The 25206-nt window shown below is 45.4% G+C and overlaps 1 protein-coding gene across 4 annotated transcripts in view; it reads left to right on the top strand.

Moving 5' to 3' along the window:
• Ccdc91 (coiled-coil domain containing 91) overlaps positions 1–25206 on the top strand; it is a 167973-nt gene that overhangs the window by 101074 nt on the left and 41693 nt on the right. For all 4 annotated transcript variants that reach the window (XM_040743654.1, XM_040743655.1, XM_040743657.1 and 1 more), the window contains 4 exons: positions 1608–1715; positions 20776–20868; positions 20956–21024; positions 22609–22785. In XM_040743654.1, the coding sequence (XP_040599588.1) occupies positions 1608–1715; positions 20776–20868; positions 20956–21024; positions 22609–22785 (447 nt within the window). The remainder of the gene's footprint in view (positions 1–1607; positions 1716–20775; positions 20869–20955; positions 21025–22608; positions 22786–25206) is intronic.

A 25206-nucleotide genomic window follows, 5' to 3' on the forward strand; every position in this document is an offset into this window, starting at 1 on the left:
CTGGCTTCCTACTCCTCTTGCCACTGGAACCACGAGCCTGTACCGTTCTTTAATGAAACATTTTTATGCCAAGGGTGGTGGCACACCTTTAATTCTAGCAATTGAAAAGCAAAGGCAGGTGAATCTCTCTTAAGTTCAAAGCCAGCCTGGTCTACATAATGAGACCCTGTCTCAAACTAAACAAGACACCGAAAAGGATTTTTTTTAAGCTAACAAATGGTAAATTTTGCCATAGGAAAACTGGAAACTTACGGTATCTAGTCCAGCTCAGAGGCTTAATTTTGGTTTCCCTGTCCCTCGCTCCCTATGCTTCTAAACTAGGTTCTCAGCCTGGGACCAGGGCAGCTTCAGGAGCAGTGTCATCTTGGGTGAGCACTCCGTCTTTTCCCTCCCTCAGGCAGGCACCGGCCTCACCCTCTGCTCTGCTAGGACCTGATGCGGGGCTGGGACTTCAGCTCCACACCTCCCATCGCAACAGAACCCACTCTCTGAGCCTGGGACCCACCCAGAGGTCTAAAACATATTTTTAGTTTTGTTTAAAAAAAAAGAAAAGAAAAAAAAATGCTTGCCTGTTTATTTAGGACTTCAATGCCTGTTGTTTCCAACCGAATAAGTCTACTTTTAAAACAGAGATTAGGAGATTTGGCTCCCTTTCCTTTTGCTGGCGAATATGCCAAAGGTCTGTTTCCCATAAGATGTGCCTGCCTCCAGCTTGCCGTTCCGACTGTGAGTAGTTTATCATACCATAGGTCTGACAGCAGAGCGTGTGCTGAGGAGCCCTGGTACGCGTCCAGGGTGTCGGAATCTATAAATAGCACACAGAATGGGGATATGGTAGGGCCACACGGTGCTAAGAGGAGAAAGGAGAGAACCGGCAGCGTGTAAGCATGTCCAGGGAGGGGTACGTCGGCACCAGCCCTCGCTGGCTTTTCCCTCTTACAGGGGTGACACCTCATGTCCCCTTCGCGGCTCCAGGCATCCACGTCATACCGTTCCTTCTCACAAGCCCCGCCACCCCTTAGGAGCACAGACCTAACCACCTAACCTCCACCTTTCACCTGGGGGGGCACACAAGCATCCTGGGGGGGCAGGCTTAAGTGTCTCAGTTGCTCAGAGCCACCATCTGCTTCCACTTGCCTTGCGGTCCCAGAGATCATGCTTTGGCCCATGGCTACTGCAGCATGTCCAGAGGATGTGGAGTTTTGTCAGCCAGTGAAATATGTCTGGCTTTTTTTTCCCTACACCCCCCCCCCCACCGGCTCTCATTCGCACCGCATCCTGTGTGGTCTCTCTTCCCTACTGGACTGAATTACTGTTTAACACAACTATTTACTCTTCTTTATCATTTTCTATGACTTGGCTTTTTAAAGAAGGTGTGTAGAAGTTGAGCCAAAACAAAAAAATAAAAAAGTGTAGTATCGACAGCCATAAAGCCTAAAGATAGATGCTTAATGTCCCGTGTCAGCGGACCCCACTGCCGTGCGTGTGGGTTCTGGAGTGCAGATTGCCCTACTTGAGACGCGGAACTGTCAAACGCTCGCATGCCAGGAGTCAGCGCCAGGGATTGTCTGATCCAAATAACATTTTTTTCCTTTGCTTGTGTTTAGGCACTTCTGCAGTCTTCAGTTAAGCAACAGCTAGATGCCATCGAGAAACAGTACGTGTCTGCCATCGAGAAACAGGCTCACAGGTGTGAGGAACTGCTACACGCTCAGGTATCGGTTAACCACACACTTCCACACATCAGCGCTCCCCTCTGCCTCCTCCCCAGAGTGCTGTCGCTTCTCTGTCAGCTGTCGGCCGTTCGTGCTCCGTGATGCATCTAGGCAGAAAAGTACACTTGAATAAACGCAGCTTGTTAGTTTCATGACAAACTCAGAATAGGGCCACAGGCCTACGTTACGTGGGTTTCCCCCAATCCACGATTACTTTATTTCCATTTCTGGGTTATATTAAGCTTCCCACAGTCACAAACAAAGTCACAGACAAAGAGATTGCCAAGTGTTTCAGTGTCTGAATGACTGTTGTGACAGATTCACAAATGATGTTCAGGTTGTAAAGTTGATTATTAATGGATAGAGGTAAAATATCTAACACTAACAGGGAAACAGTCTGTTCACTTTGGTGTTTTTCATTGTTTTGTATAAGCACTGGTTTCTCTTTGAAGCAGAACAATAAGCTACTTCTTTTGATGTTTTTAAAAGCCAGAACAATAAGCTACTTTACATTAATTAAGCCATTAATTGAAGAGCCTTTATAGGTGTACCATGGTCAGTAATGTGTTTAAGATACTTCTTATAATGTTTTATAATAGGATAGGAAGAAAATTAGACTCAAATAGGAATCTATTTTGTTAAAGATTGTTTTTCTGTCTCTGCCCTCCAAATGGTGCAAATTTGTAACCACCTGTAATATCATCTCAGGGGATCCAATACGTCTGGCCTCTACAAGGACTTGTATATTACGCACACACATACTTACTTAAAAACGATGAAAAAAAAGAGAGAGAAAGAAAATCAGGCCAGAGGACCATTTTGGGTAGCTACCTCTTTGGCATCTTACTGTTTCATTATACTCTGCTCTGCTTGCTAAAGACGAAGCCAAATGACAGTTGGGTGTGTTTCTGTACACTATATTTGGAATTCTCAAATAGAGGGAATCGTGCATGTTATGATGGTGCTGAGGGTGCCTGGAACAAACACCCTTCAGCCATGGGTTGGAGCATAGAGGGCTTCCTAAGTTGTCTGACACCTACCAGAGGTGACCTGTGTTCCTGTTTGTCCCAATTTCTTCTACAAATATCTTTCACCTATTCACCTATTCACCTATTTCAGTCCTTTCACCTATTTCAGTATGTGGTGTGTTGAAAGTGTTTAAAGTAGATCAAACTCCTGTTTTTAAATTTATGAATACTTGTCTTAGGGTTTTATTGGCTGAGATGAGACCATGGCATGACCCCAGCAACTCTTATGAAGGAAAACATTTTACTGAAGGTGGCTTATAATTCAGAGATTTAGTCAATTATCATCATTTAGTATAGTACTAATAATAAAAGATCCAGAGACAGATAATGGGGTTCAAGCTTCAAGCTAAAGAAAAGCCAAGCAGCTGGCCACTAGCTCTTAACTCTACCTCAAGTCCCAAAAGAGTGATCCTGTGTTCACGAGTTCCCTTCCCACCAAGCCTCAGACTGCTGCCTCTCTTCAGTGAGGCTGGAGATTAAATCTCAGAAAGCCTCCTGAGATTTATATACTTCTCTAGGGCTGGGACTAAAGGCATGAGATCTGTTAATCTTTTAGACTAACTCAGTCCTTTAGCCCAGCATGGCCTTGAACTCACAGAGATCCATCCTGAGTGCTGGGATTAAAGGTGTGTGCCACCACTGTCTAGCTTCTATAGCTAACTAGTGTGTGGCTGACTTTGCATTCTTATACTTTAGGCAATCTTTATTAAATCATAAATATTACGTCACCACAACGGTGCTGGAGCAGGAGCTGAGAGTTCTCTGTCTGCATCCTCAGGCAGCAGGAAGAGCAAGTGCACTACTGGACCTGGCCTGAGCTCCTGAAGCCTCCAAGCCCACTTCCTGTGACACACTTCCTCCAACAAAAGTACCAGGACACTCCCTGTGGGGTCATTTCACTCAAACCGCCATGACACAATTTTCCAGTTTTTTGTTTTGTTTTGGTTTTTTTGTCTAAGAAAAGATAATCTTCCATATCTGAATCTCCTTAATGTGTGTGTCGGAAAACAGCTAATGTGTATGTGGACTCAACTGCCTTCCGTCTGTCCTGCGTTCCCACCCTGTGCAGACATTGTGCCCTCCACATCCTTCCTGTAGTCCAGAATTGCTTGGCGACTTGATGTCTTAGGTTTCTGAGTCAAGGTTGTAAGCACTGTGAATTTTTATAACAAAGCAGGTTGGCATGTTGATGAGGTCTGAGTGTTAGGCTTGGGGTGCGGTGTCTTGGTTGCACTGGGTGAGCCTGTGTGTGAGCAGGGTAGACCACTCACTGCTCGTTCAAGGCTTTCGCTTATTGCTCTACTTCTTCAGTGTTTGGGACTAGCGTACTGGTTTTGTTTGAGGCTTTTCATGATTGAAAAACTGTGTCGTCATCCCCTCCTCCATTTTCACTTACCCAGTTAGTGTGTGTTGCTGCTACATAAAAATGCACGTCATCATTTTTATATCCCGTAATGATCAAATACCACTTACCAGTTTTAGCGGGTTTTCTGGTAAAAATCCATGTGATTTCTGAGTGTAGGACACTTTTGCATCTTCCCTCTTATTCTTGATGTTGTCATAGTTGTTTTCCCTGACGCTGTGATGAAGCATCACCACCAGGGCAAGGAAGGAGGAGTCTATTTGGACCTCAGGTTCCAGATGGTCTATGATGGAGTAACAGCTTGGAAGATGGAGTAGGAAACTCGCATCTCAGACCATAAATGCGGAGCAGAGCCAACCGAGAATGGAGGAACTCTTGTCCTCTCAAAGCCCGTCCCTCTACTGACACACTTCCCGCAGCCAGGCTGTGCCACCCACACCTCCCCCAAAAGTGCCACCACCCAGGGACCCTGTGTTCAGACCCCTGAACCCGGGGGGGGGGGGGGACACAGACGGACGGGACTTCTTATGTTGGGACCACCTCAATGGCTTCCCCATCCTCACCTTATGGTGTTAAAGTAGGAGATGAGGGCAGGGATGGCGTGGTCTTTGCACCGCCACAGGTCTTTGCACCACGGGTGTAACTGCAGCTGTGACTGTCCTCGGCAAAGCTCCGTGGGAAGCTGAGCTGCTTTCAAAGGGGCTCTTGTACTCTAGAAGTAGATGTTGGGTCTCATTCTTCATCTGACCACACGTACTTCCTTTGGATAAGTGTATTTGTGCTGAAGCCTTACAGAACACCCCCTTATTGTCCTTTCAGTAACGTGGACATTTTGGTTGTGTCTCTTGTGATCAGATATTGGTAATCTGTGTCAAGTTTTACTGTCCTTGCTAATCTGTTAGAGAGAATGATCAATGTTTTGGAACTCCTCAGGGAATCAGTCGATGAGACTTTGGGTTTTATTGACCTCCGTTTTTATTTTTTATGTCTTGGCAACTCATTTCTACTCTAAAATTTACTGTTGAAACCTTTGGGTTCAGTCAGCCGGTTTGCATTCACTTGACTCATCAAGCAGGGCCTCGGGTCACGTGACCATCAGTAGAGGCCTTGTTAAGTCGTTGTGGACCTGCTCTAGAGGTAGGGAGTTTATCTTCAAAATCACGTTTTGATTTTAGTTAAATGACTTTGTCTTGTAACTGGGTCCAGAAGTGTTTTTATTGTCTTCCAGATATTTTGATGTTTTGCAGATGTATTTATTTTACTGGTGTAGTGCGAGAACACACTTCATGTGGTTTTGATATATTTTTGAGGTCTGTTTGATAGCCCAGAATGTGTTGACTTTTTTTTTAATGTCATCATTTAGATACAAGTCTTTTTGTTGTCCTGTTCAGGACTTACGTATTTTTATAATTTCCTGTCTGCCTGCCTTGCAATTGTCAAGGGGAAGGCACTGAAACACTTGACTGTATTTACAGATTTGTCTAGTTTTCTGTGCTTGTCGGTCAAGTTTTAACCTTTTCTAGAACATTTGACATACAAACAGTTGAGGCACATACATGAGCACATACATGAGAATTATACACTCTTCATGTAGTTGTCCCTTTACTGTTATGAAATGTCTTTTATTCTAGTGACATGTGTTGCAATGAGGTATACAAATAACCCATTTTATTTTGATTATTGTTAGTTGAGCCATCTCCCCAGCCCTAGATGGTCTTATCTTTTAAGTAGCATTTTTTTTCTTTCTTTCTTAAATATTTTCTCCTTTTTTAAAATTTAAACTAGAAACAAGCTTTTTTTACATGTCAATCCCAGTTCTCCCTCCCTCCTCTCCTCCCCTGCCCCCCTACCCCCATCGCATTCCCTTTCTGCTCCCCAGGGAGGGTGAGGCCTTCTATGGGGGATCTTCAAATTCTGTCTTATCATTTTCAGCAGGGCCTAGGCCCTCCCCCGTGTGTCTAGGCTGAGAGAGTATCCCTCTATGTGGAATGGGCTCCTAAAGTCCCTTCATGTACTAGGGATAAATACTGATCTACTACCAGAGGCCCCATAGATTGCCCAGCCATCCTCACTGACACCCACGTTCAGGGGGTCTTTATAAGTTCTATGCTGGTTTCCCAGCTATCAGACTGGCATCCATCCATGACCTCCCCCTTGTTCAGGTCAGCTGTTTCTGTGGGTTTCTCCAGCCTGGTCTTGATCCCTTTGCTCATCACTCCTCCCTGTCTGCACTGGATTCCAGGAGTTCATTAAGCAGCATTTCTTAATGTTTTTACATGGGCTGTAATTACAATTCAGGAGTAGTTCAATCTGTTCTGCACTTGTTTACATGGGCATCAGGTGAGTCCCAAGCAGTTTATCATCAAGAGCCATGCCCCCTGGGGAGCCCCATTCAATGCTGCCTGGAATTCTCTATTTCCTTTTGCTGGGGCACTGACTCTGCTGTACTTAGGTGGATGCTGGATGCCGCAGAGCCTCCTGCTCCTGGGTCTGCTCGGTCTCTATGGCCCTCTCTACTGACTCTCTGCTGGATACACCATGCTTTGTCCTCTCTAGAGCAGCCTGCGTGTCTTGGTTGGTGGACCTAGGCACACTCTGCCTTGCCTGAGATCTGGCAGATGTCATTGTCCTTGTCTCTCCTTTTCCCCAATCCCAGTGCAGGCACTGGGTTTTCATCAGGTAAGAACTTGAGAAAGTAAACATTGATTTAGGAGATCGAAAGAGTAGAAATCAAAAACCAAGGTAAAAAGTAGATCTGTATTGTGTGACAGCTTATTTTTGTGAAGTTGATTGATTTTATGAAATAACAGTTGAGGGAGTTTTTGTCCCCTGACAGCTGTGACCTCAGTGGATCAGGCTGGCATGAAAGGAGATAAAAGGTTATTACATTATTCTTTTCCGCACAGAATGTATTCAGTGACTTGTGACCATTGGGATCGACTTCATAGAAGAAGTACTGATATAAAGTAACGCTTAAATGTAACTGTATTTCAGAGGAAATCAGTAAAGGCTGAGAAGGGAGAGAAAATACAGTAGGCTCAGCAGAGTTTGAGCCTATGACTTCAGCAATGGTCTCTTCCAAAGGGTGGGAAACTACCACAGTTAGAGCTCTCCTCCAAGCTTCACAGCAGCAGAATGCACACAGAAACAACAGGGGAAATACAGTGGGGGTGGAAATACGGAGAGGAGCGTGAGATCAATGCAAGGGTGTACATACACAGAGTCATAGACATGCCTAAAGGGGTAAAGGAACACACTCTGGAAGCTAGCATGATGTCACACCCTTCCTAAACCCTAAGCTCAACCAGCTGAAGTCATTAAGTACACTTTCCTGTCACCGAAGTACTTGTAACTTAACTGCTGCGCAGAATGCCTGTCTGAGTTCCCGGTCCTCCTTCAGACCCTAAGGACTCCATGCTTGTTGTCAACCCTTGCCGACTCCACCCCCTCCCCTTGCTTCTTCCCAGCCTGTTGGTACGGTTCTTCGGTGAACCCCTCCCTCAGTGACGTAGCCCGAAGGGCTCAGTTCGTCCACTTTTGGCTGACATGACTGCCTGAGGATGCTTCTCCACATCCAGGGCTTCTCCGCCTCCCTGGACGTCTCTGCCCGTGTCTGCTGTGTCTTGGGTAGCCGTTAGCAGAGCCCAAAAGGTGGCAAAGACTCTGCTCAAGTCTTGTCCCCCTCTCACCCCAAGCATTGTCAGGTGCCCAGTGTCTGTCCTGTGGTCTGTTTGCTTGTTTAAGGAGAGAGACTATTTCCAGTGCAGAGTGCCGGACTCGCATGGAATGACGGAAGTCTGGCTCCCGTTCAGACAGCCTTGTTTGTGCTTACTGCTACTTACGTGGGCAAAATGTGATGGAACTGTTGATATCAGAATTCAGACTTTTTGAAAATTGCTTAATAGCAAGTATCACTGGCTCATTTTTTTTTCTTAATTTTCTGTATAATGGTTATAAAACAGCAGCCTTGTCTAAGTTCTGCTGGCGTTCCTTTCCGTTCTTAGCTGTCAGAACCGCTTGAGCCTCGTTCTTATAAAACAGGCAGATAAAGTGTGCCCCAATACCGTTTGTCTGCCAGGAAAAGCACGTTTTATTAACTGCTACTTATTGTCCCCAATGTATACACAGGGATATGTGAGCAGATTGTGGCTAGCCAAAAGACTGCCTCCTCCACCGCATACTTCGCTCTGCCTTATTCTCCGCATACAGTGAATTTAAGAAACTTAAGAAATCGTTATTTTAAAATGAAGCTTTCTCCAGTAGTGAGACACTTGTCCCCATGTCGATTCCATTCTTTGGGAGAGATGAGTCCCCATCCTCCTAAAAACAAACAAACTGTAAAGAGAAGTCAGGTTTGTGTTGTGAAGAAAGTCAGGACAAAATATCGTGTTCCATGCTGGTGTCGTGAGAGCTTTCTGCTTAGTCTTTCTGGGGGTGTCTTCACTGTGCGCTCTATGTAAAGAAGGCTTCCTCTTGATGGTGGATGTTGTCAGCTGTAGGACTGTCCAGGGGGCATTTCTCAGGGAACTGACGTAGGAAAACGAGAAACACGGCCCGTGGGCCTTAGATGGTCTGAGGAATGGCCTCGTGCCTGTGGCTACACATGGAAGAGAACAGTCCTCTCTTGCAAATGGAACATCATCCAAGCTGGCGCCTATAATGATTATTATAGATGTTGGCTGGCGCTATTCCTGGGGAAATGTAAACAGATGTAATCCGCTGGCTGCAGATAGCGAACCAATGACAGACTGTACCACAGATAACACCTGAATCCAGTCAGGGAGCTAGTGAGATGCTGGGGATGTTTACATTGATGTAGGTGACAGGTTACCGAGCAGAAATGACTCAAAGAAAAACGCATCACCTAATGCCCACCCCAGCACAGGTGGCAACCTGGACCATAGTGACAACTTGGAGGCAGCTCAGCAGGTTGGAGTCTCTCCTTCAGGCAGCTCAGGTCATCTGGGCATTTTCAGGCAGCTCAGCTTGTCTGACCCTCACTTGGCCACTTTTACTGTTCGGGTAGGGAAGGGCTTGGTGTTTCATCAGGTCAGTTTAAGGGACTTCTGGAATCTTCTTAGTTGTGTACTTGCTGAGCTCAGGAGGTTCCGTAGAGGATGGACTGTTTGACCTCTCGCCAGAACACCCTGTATCTAAGGAGTTTTCCTCCAAGATGGAAGGTTTTATCCCAGGAGAAAAAACTGAACAAAACTAGAGTGATCTCATGGTAAGCTATAAAAGGTGGCCCAAAATTCTTAGCGAAGAATGGGCGTCAGCTCAAGTAGGGTCTGCAGTGGAACACAGCTCACGCGTGTCCTCACTCTGCCCTGTGTTTTGTGAATGGCAGCTGGCATAGAGAAAGCCCATTTCACAACAACACACTGGAAGTCTTTAAAGAGCAGCAGCATTAGCATCACTGTGTCTGAAGTGCAGTTCAAAGGACAGGTATTAGGATCTTACACGAAAGACTTCGTGTCAGTAGAGGGTTAAAGGAGCCAAACCCAGCCATGCTGAGCGCATTTAATATTTTGCCCTTAGACATCAAATCTTGAGAGTCAAAAGCACTAATGTGATTTGAGGCTCCTGTAATATTAATTTAGTTTCTAACAAGTACTAGAGGTGCCAAACTTAATCATTTCATAGTCAGATTGCAGCGTCATTATAGCGTGGCGAACACAGAGAGGGATAAATCTGTATGGTGCAGAGAACAGGCGAGGGAGCTGAAACACACCGCCTGCTGGGAGGCTTACCACGCAGGAAAAGGGTGGGCTTGTTAGATTCCTCTACAATCGGGGTTAAACTGAAACTGGCAGGGACATTTCTGTGGTGATTGCTAATCTTGCTTGCGCAAATAAAGCCTGTCTGAGAGAGATGAGAAAAGGAGCAAGCCACCACCACACCTTACCCCCTTGGTATCTCAGCAGGCAAAAGAGGAGTTCCTGTTTCTCCCTGCTCATATCCTGCTTCTGCCCAGCTACTTCCCTGTCTCTCTATCTTTACATACCTGCAGACCTCTATGGTTAGCTAGTGGCAAGCTCCATGACAGGCTTTATTTGTGCAAGCAAGGTATCACCACTCATTTCCACTCAACATGGAAATACAAAGTTGTCTCCTATCACACTGGGATGGATTGGCCCCGTTTATCCAATTTCACATTAAAACCGAGACCTCACGTCCCCCAGCCTCGTGTAGAGACGGTGAGTGACAGTTCCCCAGAGGCAGCAGCGCCAAAGTGACCTCACTGATGGAATGTTGGTGCCTGGGTCCCTCACATAAGTGAGTGATGATTCTGGAAACTGCTTTTGATTTTCACCCATGTGTCTTGCTTAGATCCTGGTGTCCCCAGTGTCACCACAGGGCACCATAGCTCCTGAATGAGAGGGTTGTCATTCTCCCAGGCAACTTAACACTTCCCACTAGACTGAAAGACAGAAAAGCAGACATGACCATCCCCCCCACCCCCATTTCCCACCTCTGTGCTAGTATTTTTTGATGATCTTACGGTTTTTACATTAACAGTTTAGGAAAATCCCAGGATTTCTGTAAACCAATGTCTCTTTAGGAGTGAAATTAATACTTGAAGTTATTTATTATAATTTATTGTGATTTGCTTATTAGCCATCAGCAGGAAAATGCCAAAAGTAAATCACAGAAAGACAGTGAAATGGCTGCTGAGCCTGGAAGTTGTCTCAAGAGGTGGCTGCAACCCACGGAGTCTCCATTTCCTTGCCTGGAGGGTCCTTGTGGATCACGATTTTGATGAAGGTGCAGTAGAAAGGTCTGCATTAACGGGTTCCCTCTAACCCCAACAAGGGATTAGAGTTGCTTGTTATTGTTAGTACCTTGTAATCCCGAATTCATAAGGTTGAGTTAAAATAAAGCCTAGTTTTATTATTTGGCCCCTGAATTTAAAGAAAGAACTGTTCCACTGTACACAAGGCTTCTCTGAACCAAGCATTTTATTGTTCATCATTTGAACCCTTTATATCTGTACGAAGACATAAGGGTTCCTTAGGTATGATGATTTTACTTGTATAAGCATGAGTCTACATCCACTCTAGCTGTAAGAGAAACCAAAACATTTTGATGTATCAAGAAAGGAGCAAATTAATAGGCTAAGTTTCAAATTGTAGAATTATCAAAATTACATGTGTCTGTCCAGAAAAATCCGTGTGATCACATTATACACAGTGTGTGTGTGTGTGTGTGTGTGTGTGTGTGTGTGTGTGTGTGTATGTGTGGTGTGTGTTTGTGTGTTTGTTTGTGTGTGTGTGTTGGAAGCATTTTGCTGCATTAACTCATTTAAAATTCATATTTATATGTTGATGGAATAAAACAAACACATTAGACAACCAAGAACACTCCTCCGGAGGCTCTGCTCAAGATAGTAACACTTTCAAATCTCCGAGTAAAGAGTAAACAGGTACATAGAATAAATAGAAGCTTCTAGAATACCACCAATTCCCATCTGTGCCCAAGAAGCTCCCTCTGTTTACTCCTGTGTCACCCGTGGTCTGGCATAATCTCTCATGAGCTCACAGGCCAGGGGATCTGTGACTCTAAAGCAGATTGGGGGGGGGGGACATTAAAGGACTTGGGCAATAGAATTCACCACAGAATTGTTTTGCAGTCATTGGTCCAAATTTACAAGACAAAACCACCAGGACAATTTAACAGGGGTTCAGAATCACTGTTAGCCACCACCTTGGAAGACACAAATCTGAATGGTGCATTATTCCGATGCTTGGACCCCAGCCAGGCTTGGCTCTCTGACAGTCTTCCTGCGTATGCTGCCATCGGCTATGTTTCTTCTCTCCCCCTTCCTCTCTCTCTTCCCCTTCCTCTCCCTCCCCCTCTTCCCACCTCTCCCCTTCTCTCTGTGTTAATGCACAAGTTCATAGATGTCTTCATTTGTCCCACGTTTAATTTAATTCTCCACTCTAGCCTCTCCTCTCCTGCTGGGGAGCAGCTCTAAAATGTCTACTGTGTCTGTCCTTATTTGAGTTATGTAACTCACAGTGTGTTTTGTTACATTTTATTTGACAGAAGTGGTACGTGTAGAACTCACTTCCTAGACTGTTTTGAAAAACACCGAAGCGTGTTTCTAAAATGCTGAACTGCTCCTGTGTGTGAATGAGTATTGTCTGCTCTCTGCCGCCCGTTGCTAAGTAACTTCCATGTATCCTAACTTGAGTCTGTGCTGGTTCCACTGTTCTCCCTGTCTTCCCCGTACTACGCAGTTCCCTCAGCTTCTCACAAAGCTTATGTGTCCTTATGTTGAGAGACAAGGCTCGATGATGCCGCCTTTCCTTTATTTACCCCCTTGGTCTGTGTCTCCACAGACTCCGTTATCACCTGCCATCGTTTCTCTAGGAGACAGCAGGTGCTAGTGTCTATAGGGACTGCTGACTCATTGTGACGGACTGTAGTCCTACATCCTCAATTGCCCTGACATTCAGCGTAATCCAGTTTCCTGTATTTCATTCCTTTCCTGTGATGCCTCATTCCCAACCTAAATTCATTGTGTCTGTCGACTTTGAAGTTTCAATAGGTTTGCATTTTTGTAGCACTGTCCCCCATTCAAGTTTCTCTGTTTCTCCCTTGACAATTTTCAAGCGTTCTTTGTGAATGAGACGTAATAAAATCATTGTTACTTCTGCTCAGTCATCCCCCCCCCCCAAAAAAAAGTTTATTACCTCTGCGGCTGGTCCTGATGCCCTCTCCTTACTCAGACTTCTCAGCCTGTTTGGGCTTTGTTTAATACATTAACAGAAGAACAAATCAGTAAGTTAAGTTCCAATTATAAAATTATCAGTCACATGTGTTCTGTCCAAAAATGACATAAGTGATTACCTTATACAGTTTATGCAAAACATTTTGCCGAGTTAACACATTTAATGCTTACATTTAAATATTCCTGGTTACAAATTTCAATTCGACTACTGGATTATTAGCAGTGTAGCCAGTAATTCAGCAGTTTAACACCATAAGTTGCTCTCATACTTCAGAACTTGTCTTGGATAACATTTCTGAAGACCAGACTTACAAACAGGGCATTGGTGCCACAGAGGTTTGGAATGAGGTAGGAATGGAAATTTCTAGAACTCTCCCAGACAGAATGTGACGACTGTTGGTACAGAGTCTGCACTGCCTCAGACTCTTGTGTGACGAGGAGCAGGCCGTGTGTTACTGAGAAAATCACTCAGGTCTTCCTCTTCACAATTCTCTCACTGTACATCCTAGACTTCATTGACATGTTGATGTTGAACTATAAGATCATGTGATTGAAATCCCCCCCCCCCCATGGCTGATGTGTTTCTTTCGTGGAGAAGAGAAAGAGAGACAGTGGGTTTTGTCGATGTTCATTGCTCTGTGTGGTCAGGGCCTCATACCAGGCTCTGCTCTCCCACTGAACTTCATCTCTAGCCCAAGGCCATCTTTTAGTTTCCGTATTCTTCCTCTGTGTGAGCATATGATCTTTTAGGGAGCTAGGAGGTCGAAGACATTTGGTTAGCACGAAGGTATTTGCCTCTGTTAAAGCTAACAGAGACAGAGACGTGTGTCCGTCCTGCCCAGGACAGTCTCAGCACAGTCCTCACGCCCTGACCAGTTAGTGCTCAGGTGTAAGACTAGCTCCTGATTCGTTATGTCTTCCCCCCTTTGCGATCTCATGAGTGCCGGCTCAGTGCTGAGGACTGGAGCCGGGAGGCTGGTGTTTAAATCTTCATACTGATCATCCAGTTCTTGTTCCGCTGTATTCCTCCAGCCTGGTTTTCCACTGAGCCAGCAAGTTAGTGCGTTTAGGCACAGCTATTTCCCAAGGTGGTCTGGGGTGTAATGGGCGGTGATGTCTATGCGGGAGTCTTTTAGACCAGCTGGTTAGGGAGGCTCCCTACAAAGCCCCTGAAGCCTGGTTGCAGGTAGGGATTTCCTTAATTAAATTAACTTACTCCCACTGTCTCTGTGCAGGGTGTAGATGGGTACGAGCCTTTTTTTTTTTCCCTTCATTATGATTCACGAAAAGGTGGTTCTGGTCTTTATCAGGCAGAATTAACCCAGTTCTCCTGCTAAAACTCCTCCACAAGCAAATTTGTGGCTAAGTTACTCTCAGAGCTCTCTATATGGAATGCCCTGTACTTTAGCACATAGGACATTCTGTATCTCCAAGAAGCGGGTACGCCATAGAATTGGGTGTAAAATGAATTGTGCATAGTAAAAACTGCTACATGGTGGTAAGGTGAACTTCAGTGGGGTAAAAGTAATTCTTCTTTAAGGAAAGTAATTCTTTAAGGAAAGACCTGACAAGCAGCAGATACTTGAACGGGGCCTGTAGAACCGAGTTTTGACTGACAGAACAGCAAGCCTCTTAACAGCTGTGAGGAAAGCAATTTTTTTAAATTGGAGTTTGCTGCAACTTTCCTCACACAGAGTCTACCGCCATGAGGATATTGTTCTATAAATAGGAACAACTCCACACAGTCTTTCAGTGATCACTTAAATGAAGAAACAAAAATAGTCACAGTAAAACATCCCTTCCTCCCTTTCTACTTTAGTTCGTGCAAGCATTTTTGAAAGAGATCAACAAATACCTTTAATTGGGATTGTTTGGTCAGTTTTCTAATTTTGATTTATATCATTCTATGTGGCGTTTGTTTGTTTAACCAGGTTTTTTTTTTTTAAACCAGGCATTTCTTTTGAGCTTCCAAAATTTGGATTAGTCATTTGTGTGTCTTAAAGAGCTTGCGGGTAGCAGTCTGTGGTGGTGTACACAGTTAATCCCGGAACTGTGCATGCAGAGAGGGATGGGCTGGTGATTTCCAGTCAACAGGTAGGAAATGACAGCGATCAGGAGCCACAGCCCTGAAGATGTGAAGCAGGAGGCCTCAGGGTCCCGGGCCATTGAGAACGACATAGGCCGTTCAAGACCTTGAGCTGCATATGTAGCTAAACCCTGTCAGGAGTAAGGGAAAAAGCAAACGCTTTTTACACGTCTTAAGTATGCTTTAGTTACAGGTTTAATGAAAAGCAGGGCACTCCAAAAGAGTGAGTTGATGGCTTTAAGAAAGATTACATTAGAATTAGAGTGGGAGGGAGCCCATTACGAGTGCTTATACACTTGTGTAAAAAGAACGTAAGGATGGCTATACTTAAACGTGGCTCTGATTTCATCCTACCTTGTAATGTTGTATGAGATAATAGCACCTATCATGTAGGACTCCTGCTGCCTTGTCAAGATCATTCTTCGCACGCCCTCCTGTAATTTACTGAAAACAGGTCCAGTAGGGAGCCAAGGAAGCGTGGGTGAGTGCGTTAAAGAGTGGATGAATTTCCCAGTGAGGGTGGGTTGCTTGTTGACACGGGCGCAGTCACGTGGAGGGCTCAAGCCTACAGGAATGCAAAGACATCTGGTCTGAGTGCGAACGCTGACAGTGTGTGCAGACCCTAATGCCTGCAGCTCCCTCCCGGATGATACAGCCTGAGACTGCCCCTTACTGAGACTCACCCACCCACCCCCCCCAGGAAGAAAGACGGAGACTAGCCAGCCCATCGCCTGTGCTGCTTATAATAAATGTGGGGCTGTGACGTAGTAGTTGGTGCTATTCCGTCAATTCCACACAGCCCTCCCCATCCCGGCTCTTCCCCGTCACGCTGCCCTTATCAGGCCTCCAGGACCAAGCTGTGCAGGCTGTGGCAAAGGCCCGAAGGAGGAGTTCACAGTCCAGAACTGAGGTTTCATTTCTAGCACCCCCATATCCACATATACTGCATGTATGTATTTATAGACACGTACGTATGTACACATAGGTGTGTATGCAGTCTACTGAATCTTCTGTTTTGCACGCAGGTGTGTTTGTGTGTGCACATGTGTATTTTACAAAGAAGACTCAGAATTATGTGATAAAGCTGGTGAGGTGACCAACCTGACAGGAAGAGCATACGGGGCACGGTGATCGCCACACCTCTACTCCTGTGTTGGGTACTGAACCTCTTTATGGGCACCCTTACTTCCTGATACCCTTACCCTGTGAAGGGGGAGCTGCTGATTTGATTGCTAAGTTGGAAAATAAGATCCCAGCTTACTGCGGCATATGATTCTGGCTGGTTTTTTCCTCTTGGGAGCTGGTGTAACTAGCATGCTGCCTATGTTAGGTGTGGCATGGGTCTGCTAGTACTTCAGTTGACTGCAATTGATAAGTGTATCCATTTTAGAATTTTAGTTAGAATATTTTTAAGCCAGGCAGTGGTGGCACATGCCTCTATTCCCAGCACCCGGTCTGGGATCTCTGAATTTGAGACCAACCTGGTCTACAGAGTGAGTTCCAGGAGAGCCAAAGCTACACAGAGAAACCCTGTCTCAATCTTTCCCCACCAAGAAGACCCCTCAATACTATTTTTAAAATGCAGGTAGGATATTTTTTCAGCTTTTTTCATAATTGACTCCTAAGTATTTAATTGTGGTCAGATATTAGTGCCTGTGAATGCACACATACGTGCGTGCATGCCTCTCACATACACAACAGTGAATTTTGACACACGTCATCACTTCCTCTTACTGACAACTCATGTTAGCTTGGAAAGTGTGTATTTTTCAGCTGCTCTTCATGGTATGCATCTATTAGTCCTGCCCACCGAGGCCAGATTGTGTTACACGGTATTCGTCTCTGAGGCCAGGTTGTGTTACACGGTATTCGTCTCTGAGGCCAGGTTGTGTTACACGGTATTCGTCTCTGAGGCCAGGTTGTGTTACATGGTATGCGTCTGTTAGTCCCGCCCACTGTGGTCACACTGTGTTACAGACTGAAGTTCACAGCCTGCTCGGTTGATTCTAGAGAGACACTGATGGGCTGATTATTAAGTATGTGAAAACTCAGTGCTGCAGCAATGAGATCATAGCCAGCCTTCCACACGGTCCTCTCCACCTTCCCCTTACACTCCATGGAAGGGAAGGCGCACCCCTCCACGCTATTAGGTACATCCTCGTTTGTTGTGCTGTGTTCCGGGCGACATGGTTGACATGGTTCCCGTGGTCCCCCCCGGCCCCCCCCTCCCCGTGCCATCAGTAGAACAGTTTCTCTGTCCGATGTTTGAAAGTTTGCTTCTGTGTCTCGCTCTCCATACTTCTGCTCCAGCATGAATCCCTTATGAGCAGTGGGTATCCGAGCTTCTGCTTTTCATCTTACAAAGAGTTTCACCGATGTGTAATGGCCCGAACCCAGCTCTACCCCACTCTGAGAAGCAATGCAAATGTCTGTGGTCTCCTTAGTTTTGACTTTTCTAATCTTCCCTGGGGGATGGGACGGAGCTTGGCTTCTTTCTCTTAGCTGAAAGCCTTTAGGACCTGAACACCTTCTTGCAGCACACAGCTGTGTCTGTCATTGCACGGCCATAAGTTTTCATCTCCTTGAGGAACGCCCCAAGGAAGCATGATTGACAGGCTGTGTGAGGGGACCATGTTAGCTTTGTAAGATGTCGCCAAACCCACTGTCACAGTGCAAGCGCTGTTTAGCACACTTAGTCTGTCGTTTAAAGATTTGTTTTTCAGCCAACTTTAAAAAGCCTTATTCTAGCTGATTTAGGGATACTGCTATGTAAACTATGAAAGTGGGGGTTTGTAAGATGAGCATGAGAAACGAGGGCCATCTGCTAGGTAGTTTCTGATGATGCCTTCCTGGGAGGTAGAATCACAGGCACTTTATGCCTCTCAAGGAGAGCTCAAGCTGGTTGCCTAAAAATTATGTGCGGAGTCAAACCATTGCCTCCACAGCTGTGTCTGCCCCTCCCTCCCACCTTCCTGAGGCCATAGGGTGAGTGTGTATGTCTTCCAAAATGCATGTGGTAATACAACCTTATCAAGGCAGTGCTGAGAGCGGCATTTGGGGGATCTGGGTGGGTTAGTGCCTCCGTTTAGACCTTTGATCAAGCATTGAGACCCACGGCCTTGGAGGCATTGCTGTGAGACCAGGGAAACCGCCCCCTTGACAGACTACGGAGTGTGACATATTAACTTCCATGTGTCCTGAGGTATGTGTCTCAGTCACACAAACGGGGTACTGCCAAAACACAAGATACTTGCTGTTGGGCTTGGCACATACAAGCGTCTGGTCACTGCTGTGAGAAGCTTCTCTGCTGTATTTGGGTGGATAGACCAGGGTGAGCTGTCTCATTTAGAAGTTGTTGAGGCAAAGACTAGTTAGATTTTGGAGTGTAACAAACCCTCTGATTTAACAAAGTGTCTGTCTAAGATGGAAGCCGGCTGTGGAAGTGCCGTCTGTCTGGCCTTCCGATGCACGCTTCCTTTCTTCATGCTGGACAGTCAGAAAGCCCTGCATAAATGGGAAGCATTGGTTCACTGTGGCTTTCCTGTGCGTGTTAGGAACGTGACAGTTGCTTGACATTAATCTTCTAATGCAGGCATTCTGTGGTTTGATTTTATCCACAGTAAGAGGCACATTGATGTTCTTCTGGCTTTCGAAAACCTCCTTAAATAGATGAAAACTCAGTTTATCGTCTGTAAGGTTTCTTTCCCAGTATTTAAAGTGCTTGCCCATAAAAGAGTGGTGGTCTGTAACGCATATTAGGATAGTTACGGTAAGGTGCATATTTAGTTATCGTGTGTTTCCATTCATAGCAAACAGAAATATGTATGTGAGCACACAGGTAAGATTCCTTCTAGATCACCTGGTGTGTGCAGGGTCAGAGGCGTGGAGAAGGTCAGAGACAGCTGTACAGAGTATTTACCACCATACTCCCCGCCTCCAACATGGAAGCATAGTGGGAGATTTCAGGTGCGTGGTATGTAGATAGCTGTGTGCCTGGCCGTGAGCACCAAGGTGCCTTAGTCTAAACTGCAGTATGGCAGAGGAGCCACGTGTGACTGGGGTGGCTTTGTCTCAGGCTTCTCTAGTGACTTACACTCCAAGGAAGAGAGGGGTTGTTTGTTTGTTTGTTTTTCACATGTTCAGGATTGGGTAAAAACCGTAGAACCTCTGTATTGACATTCGAGTCTGCAGGGAGCATTTCTACTTGGGATGGTTGCTTCCAAAGACATGAGGCTTTCTATTCCCAGATGCCTTTCACTCTTGTTATGTTTCAAAAGATTGTTTTTCATACACCCTTGCACCCAACTTCTTTTTTTATTTTTTTATCTTTTTTTTGCACCCAGCTTCTACTCTGTGAAGTTAGAACTTATTTCTCCTGTTGCATAATTTTATAACTCTTTTATTTTTATATTTTCATGTAAAATACATATAAATTTTTTATTAAGCTTGCACTGCCGCTTTAAAAAGCAATATAGTATCTTAAATAAGCAAAATGTCACAAAACCCCTCTTGGATGAGATTTGCTGGGATGGTTTCAGTTAATTTTCATAATGTCTTTTATGGGACCGTAAAGCCAAGTCTTGTTAACCAGAGCAGTTGGGAGAAAGCCATCACACATCACCTATTCCACAGTGAGAAGCAGCAGAGTCCGTCTGTGGTGTGGCCTATGCAGCCCGGTGCCTGCACCTGCAGCCAGGGATCCTGGAACACTGCTACATCTCAAAGCCCCTCTGGGTGACTGAATCCAGCCTAGTTCTGAACGTTCCCTTGAGCACTTGTAAGAGAAACAAAGATGTGTTTTAAAGATCGTTTGTGACCATAAGTACTCTAATAAAGCCACACCTCCGAATAGTGCCGCTCCCTATGAGATTATGGGAGCCACTTACATTCAAATTACCACATTCCACTCCCTGGCCCCGTTATGCTTGTCACAAGATCATTAGGCAACATACATCTAATCCAGTTTCAAAAGTCCCCATGGTCTATCACAGTCTCAGCATTGTTTTAAAATCCAGAGTTCAGAGTCTTTTCTGAGTTTCGTGCAATGTCTTAACCGTAATCTCCTGTAAGATCAAAATAGAAAAGCAGATCACATATGTCTGACCTGTCACTGTGGGGCAGTCTTTGAGGTTTCCTATTCTCAGGGCACCATCCAGTGTTTCAGTCAACTTCCTGTTGCCTGTAAGATGTAGGACTCTCAGCTACCTAACCTGCACCATCTCTGCCCGCACGTCACCATGCTCCCTGCCATGATGACTGAAACTGTGAGTGAGCCACCCCAATGAGATGTTTTCTTTTTTCCTTACTAGGAGTTACTGTATCCCTTCATAGCAGTAGAAACCTCAACTAAGACATTTACCAAAGGGATCACATGATTTATTAAGGATGCAATCCCTGTACTGTTTTACTTTGTCTTCTAATTAGTAGCAAGAACAACAACAACAAAACCACTAAGAGGCATGGAAGAACAAGAGTAAAATGAGGGGAAATTGTAATCAGGATATGCTGTATGAGAAAAAATCTATTTAAAAAATAGAATTTTCACTTTTTTTAAATGAAATGAAGCGGTGTGCAGACACCTCATGTTCCAGTTGGCTGGTCAGCGTGAAGTCATGGTAAGCCCGAGCTTGAGCCATGAGCTTTGCTGAGCTCGAGAGTAACCCGGGGTCGGTCTCTAGGATGATTCGAGGCTTGCCAGCTCTGGTTTCCTGCAACCTCCACGCTCATTTTGCCAAAAAATGTCACTGTTTTCCTCCAGTGAACATTGGCTACCTTGGCACAGATGTTCTCTGTCCTTAACAGGTCGCTTTTCAGAGCCATAACAACACCTCGGGTATCTTTCTTTGTAGCACCAAAGGCTCCTGGAAGTGCTGGACACCGAGAAGGAACTGTTGAGGGAAAAAATCCAGGAAGCTTTGGCTCAGCAGTCCCAGGAGCAGAAGGTAAGGCCCTGGGTACCCCCAGCAGGAGGAGAGCGACTCTTCTGCTGTCCTTGGCTGGCATCCTCCTCTCTGCCCTCTCTTTTGTAGGAAGCACTGGGAAAGTGCCTGCAGGAGGAAATGCAGAGGAATAAAGAGACCCTGGAGTCAGCTGTGAAGGTAGGTGTGTCCTTCCATACCGCTGGCATTGCTGGCATTCTTTCTTTCCCAAGGGAATGGAACCCCATCTCATTGACAGGGTGACGCGGTGTGGAACAGTCCTTCACTACAGAACAATTCCACTTTCATTCATCCTCTGTAACATGATGGCATTGAAAGACTTTGCGAAACAGATCATTAGTTACTTACTTTAAAATAGTTATGTTAGGACAATGATAGTTTTTTTTTTACCTCTAGTACTAGATGGATGAGACGGGGAGGGAGGAGAGGGAAGGAGGGAGGGGCAAACAAATATGCTTGGGGTTTAGCAGTAGGTTCAGTAACCATAGCAACCATTTGAATGGCATATGTAATCTCACTTTGTTGAAGGTGTTGATCCAAGAACTACTATTTTTTTTTTGTCTTTTCTTCATGGAACTTACAGTTGGATAAAATTTTGATATATACCAACAAGGCTATGAGTAGTTATTATGACCCTAAAAACTGCACGTCCTCATTAAAATGGTTTTAGATAGTAAGCCACCTTTGAAGTGAGCCTGACGAAGTGGCTAGTGTTCTGAACTGAGTCTGTAGCTAAGGAAGATGTGGCGGGACCCTGTGGCTTAGGTGTGTCATCCTGGAAACGGGCGTTAGCTTCTGGGAAACAGGGGGCTAGACACGGGAGAGCATTGGTAGAGGGCATGTGCAGCGTAGAGGGGGAGACAGATACACAGACAAAAGACAGCTTGAAAGCCAGAGTAGACAAGGGCAGAGAGGCAGCTCTGAGATGAATTCAACACAACTGCTGCGAGGAGTGACTGAGGAGAGCCGAGTTCTGAGCAACGAGAGTGGATGCAGGAAGAGTAAATTCAGGCTGTTTTGCTTGAATGGAAACCGAGGGAGACTGACAAAGGCAATAGCTTGGAGAATCCCCACTCGCTCTCCAGGACTTGGGGACATTGGTGATGAGAGTGGTGACCGTGTGAATGAATATGGATGGCGTTCACCTGTCAGGTGACGCGCAGGTGTGCAGACTCCTGAAGAATCCACGCGGTGAATCAAGTGTTTCCATTAGGAATCATGTTCGATTACGGGAGTCTCTGAAAGTTCAGGAAAGGGTTGTGCTGTAACAAACCTTGAAAGACGTATTTCAGTCTACTGCATTTTCCTTCTCATAAATAACTTTCTTAAATTAAATTTTTAATTTTTATGTGCATTTGGTGTTTTCCCTGCATGTATGTCTGGGTGAGGGTGCTAGGTCCCCTGGAACTGGGGCTATGGACAGTTGTAAGCTGCTGTGTGGGTCCTGGATATTGAACCCTGGTCCTCTGGAAGAGCAGCCAGTGCTCTTCACCCCTGAGCCGTCTCTCCAGCTCCATAAGTAACTTTTTATGCCTGCCTTTTGATGCCCCCTGCTTGATTTCTTTAAAATGAAGAAATGTCAGGGGATGAGGGGGAAAATTTTGTAACAGAGTGAGTGACTGAACCGTGCCTTTATTTAATACACGTAAAAACAGCGATGTTGGGACTAACTGCACATTAAGTTTCGGGTCTGGGGTTTGAACTTACTAAAATTTCCATTTTGTCCATTTTTTATCTTTGAAGCTTGAGAAGGAAGCGATGAAGGATGTCATCACCAAAGCAGTGGAAGAAGAAAGGAAAAATCTGGAAAAAATTCATGCTGAAGAACGGGCAATGTGGAAAGCAGAACACGCGAGAGATCAAGAGAGGGTAGCAGAGGCTGTCCAGGCTGCCATCCAGGAGCAGCGGATGATGAGCCAGGTAAGTCAGGCACCCAGAAGGGTGGCTCCTCAGAGTGTCTCCCCCCCCCCCCGCCCCTGCCCCTCCACCCCTGTCCTTCAGAGCGGAAGGCACTTGCCACCGCTGCCGCCTTACCTGAGATCACTTTGGGAGACGGGTATTTTACATTTATCATGGTATTTTAAATATTCATTTTTTTTACCTGCCTGGTATTAATAGTCCTGCAACATATTTTGTGATTTTCTTCTATTTAAGAAAGATCAGATTCCATGTTTCTGTTTTATTCATCCTAACTGTATTGAGCACCCAGCATTCATTCATTCATTCATTCATCCTCTTTCCCACCTTTCATGCATACATATGTGCGTGTATGCAGGAGTATGTGCGCATTCACAAAAACAGTTTTAAGCAAATTATATCTGACAGTCTTATTCAAATAAATTACGTCTGACTTACATACCTGCATCCCTCTAGTTAACGGCAGTAACTAATACAGCCTCCCAAGTGTCCCCCCACGGTCTCGTGAGAGGAAGCGTGCTGTGAGCCAGCATGTCCTCCACACAGGATAGCTTCTGCCCACTGATCTTCCCAAGCCCCGTTGTCACAGTTGAGCTTGCATGCTCTGCTCTACAGTGAGTGATTCAGGCTTTGTGTGGGCAGAGATACTTGAATGAAAGACCATATACGTAAAAGGTATGAAAAGACAAAGACAACCTTCTTGGAAACCTGTTTTCTCTGCAGGTTGTCAGGCCTCCAGTACGGTATAGTACATCATACCGTATACTTTAAAGTCTTGTCTCCCCAGAATCTGTAATCCCAGCTTGGGAAATCGAGGCAGGATGATCCAGCCGCTGAAGACCACCTCACCGGTGTCGCAAGTTTGGGGCCAGGCCAGGCTACATAGGACCTTGTCTCAAACAAAACATAAACAACAACACAAAACGCGTCCCCTGTAATCTGAGAATGTAATGAAGATTCTTAGAAATGTAAGCTTTTGCTGGAACCTGCCTATCTGAACGTGAACTTCTTTGGTTGCCCACAGGGAGCACAGGGCAGGAAGTAGCTATATGTAAGGGAAGCAGTGTGTGAGAGCTGGCCTATCAGATGCGCTCAGAGACGTGTAAAGAGGTGTCTTTCCGCATGTTGACTTCAGTGTCACCATACAATGGCTACTCCGTTGCTTAAAGCCAGCAGAAAAATGGCTTTTGTGGAAAGCTCTGTGAAGCTCTGTGAAGCTCACACCTCCTGCGATTATTTAGGATAACCAAGTAAATAACTACAATTAAACTTACTCTTTACTCTGAAGTGACTTCCTGTTCCTCCCCAGTTGCAGTTTTCATTTCTTTAGATAACAGTAGCAGAGAAGCAGCAACCTGGGCTGCTGCCACTTGGGCATAGACAGCGATGTCATATTGCATTTGTTGTTGAGCGGTGGCATACTGACCACTCCCAGTAAGCATCTCCACATTTCTCTGGGGTTGTCCGGCCTGTGCATTCCTTTGGGCTGTCTGGCTGCATCTTTCTTGAAACTCACCTCTCCAAATCAAATAATCTCCCCTGGACAAAGCTTGCTCTCCAAAGCTGCTGCCAATTGCCAGGTGTCAAATTAAGAGGCACAAAAGATTCCATTAAGGAAAGTGTAAAGGGAGCCTGTGCTCCATAATTTAGAGTTGCCTCTTTAAGTTGTTTTATATCTTTGAAACTTAAAGGGTCATTGCGCCGAATGACCTGCTCAGGATTGTTTGGGTCTGGAACTTCCATTACTGGGGCCACCACCGGGCAGCATTGGACCCCTCCTCTGGATCTTCCTTCCAGGTCTGAGAAGGAGGAGTACCTCATTTTAAATTATGGAGGAGGGTTTTTCTCCCTGTCCTGTCTTTTTTTAATTCGAGTCCTTTTTAGTGCTTTTTTAAGGGCCACGACCTCAGCAAGTAACCGTTCCTTCTCAGACTCTGACGAGTCAGAGTCTGGGTCTGAGCTATTTTCATTTTCTATGTCTGACAGAGTAGGATATACCCGATTCTGACTGGAGTCCCTCTTTTTGGGTCGGGCCCCGAGATCTCTATTCATTCTTTTGTTGTTGCTAAGAGACTCCTCCTCATCCTCACTAACAATGGAGCCTCTAGTTTCAGGCAGGGTTTCTCCAGATGATTCATCGTCACTCTCTGCCTCAGAACTCAGGGAGGCTTGAGTCTCAGTCTCTTGTAACTCTGAAAAAGCCTCTTTTGTGGCCTGGACTACCTGGCGGTGGCTAGCCTTATCTGTCAAAAGTGCACCCCTCACTAATCTCCATAAGGAGAATGTGGATGGGGGCAGGGACTCAGGTCCTTCTTTTCGTAAAAGTTGATGAAGATCACAGCGAACCTCCTCCCAATCTTGGATATTTAAGCTTCCCCCAGTAATGAACCATGGACTCGCTCATTTGATTGATTTTTAGAAAGC

This window comes from Mesocricetus auratus, unplaced genomic scaffold (genome assembly GCF_017639785.1).
Source record: "Mesocricetus auratus isolate SY011 unplaced genomic scaffold, BCM_Maur_2.0 Super-Scaffold_100001, whole genome shotgun sequence".
Taxonomy (NCBI): Eukaryota; Metazoa; Chordata; class Mammalia; order Rodentia; family Cricetidae; genus Mesocricetus; species Mesocricetus auratus.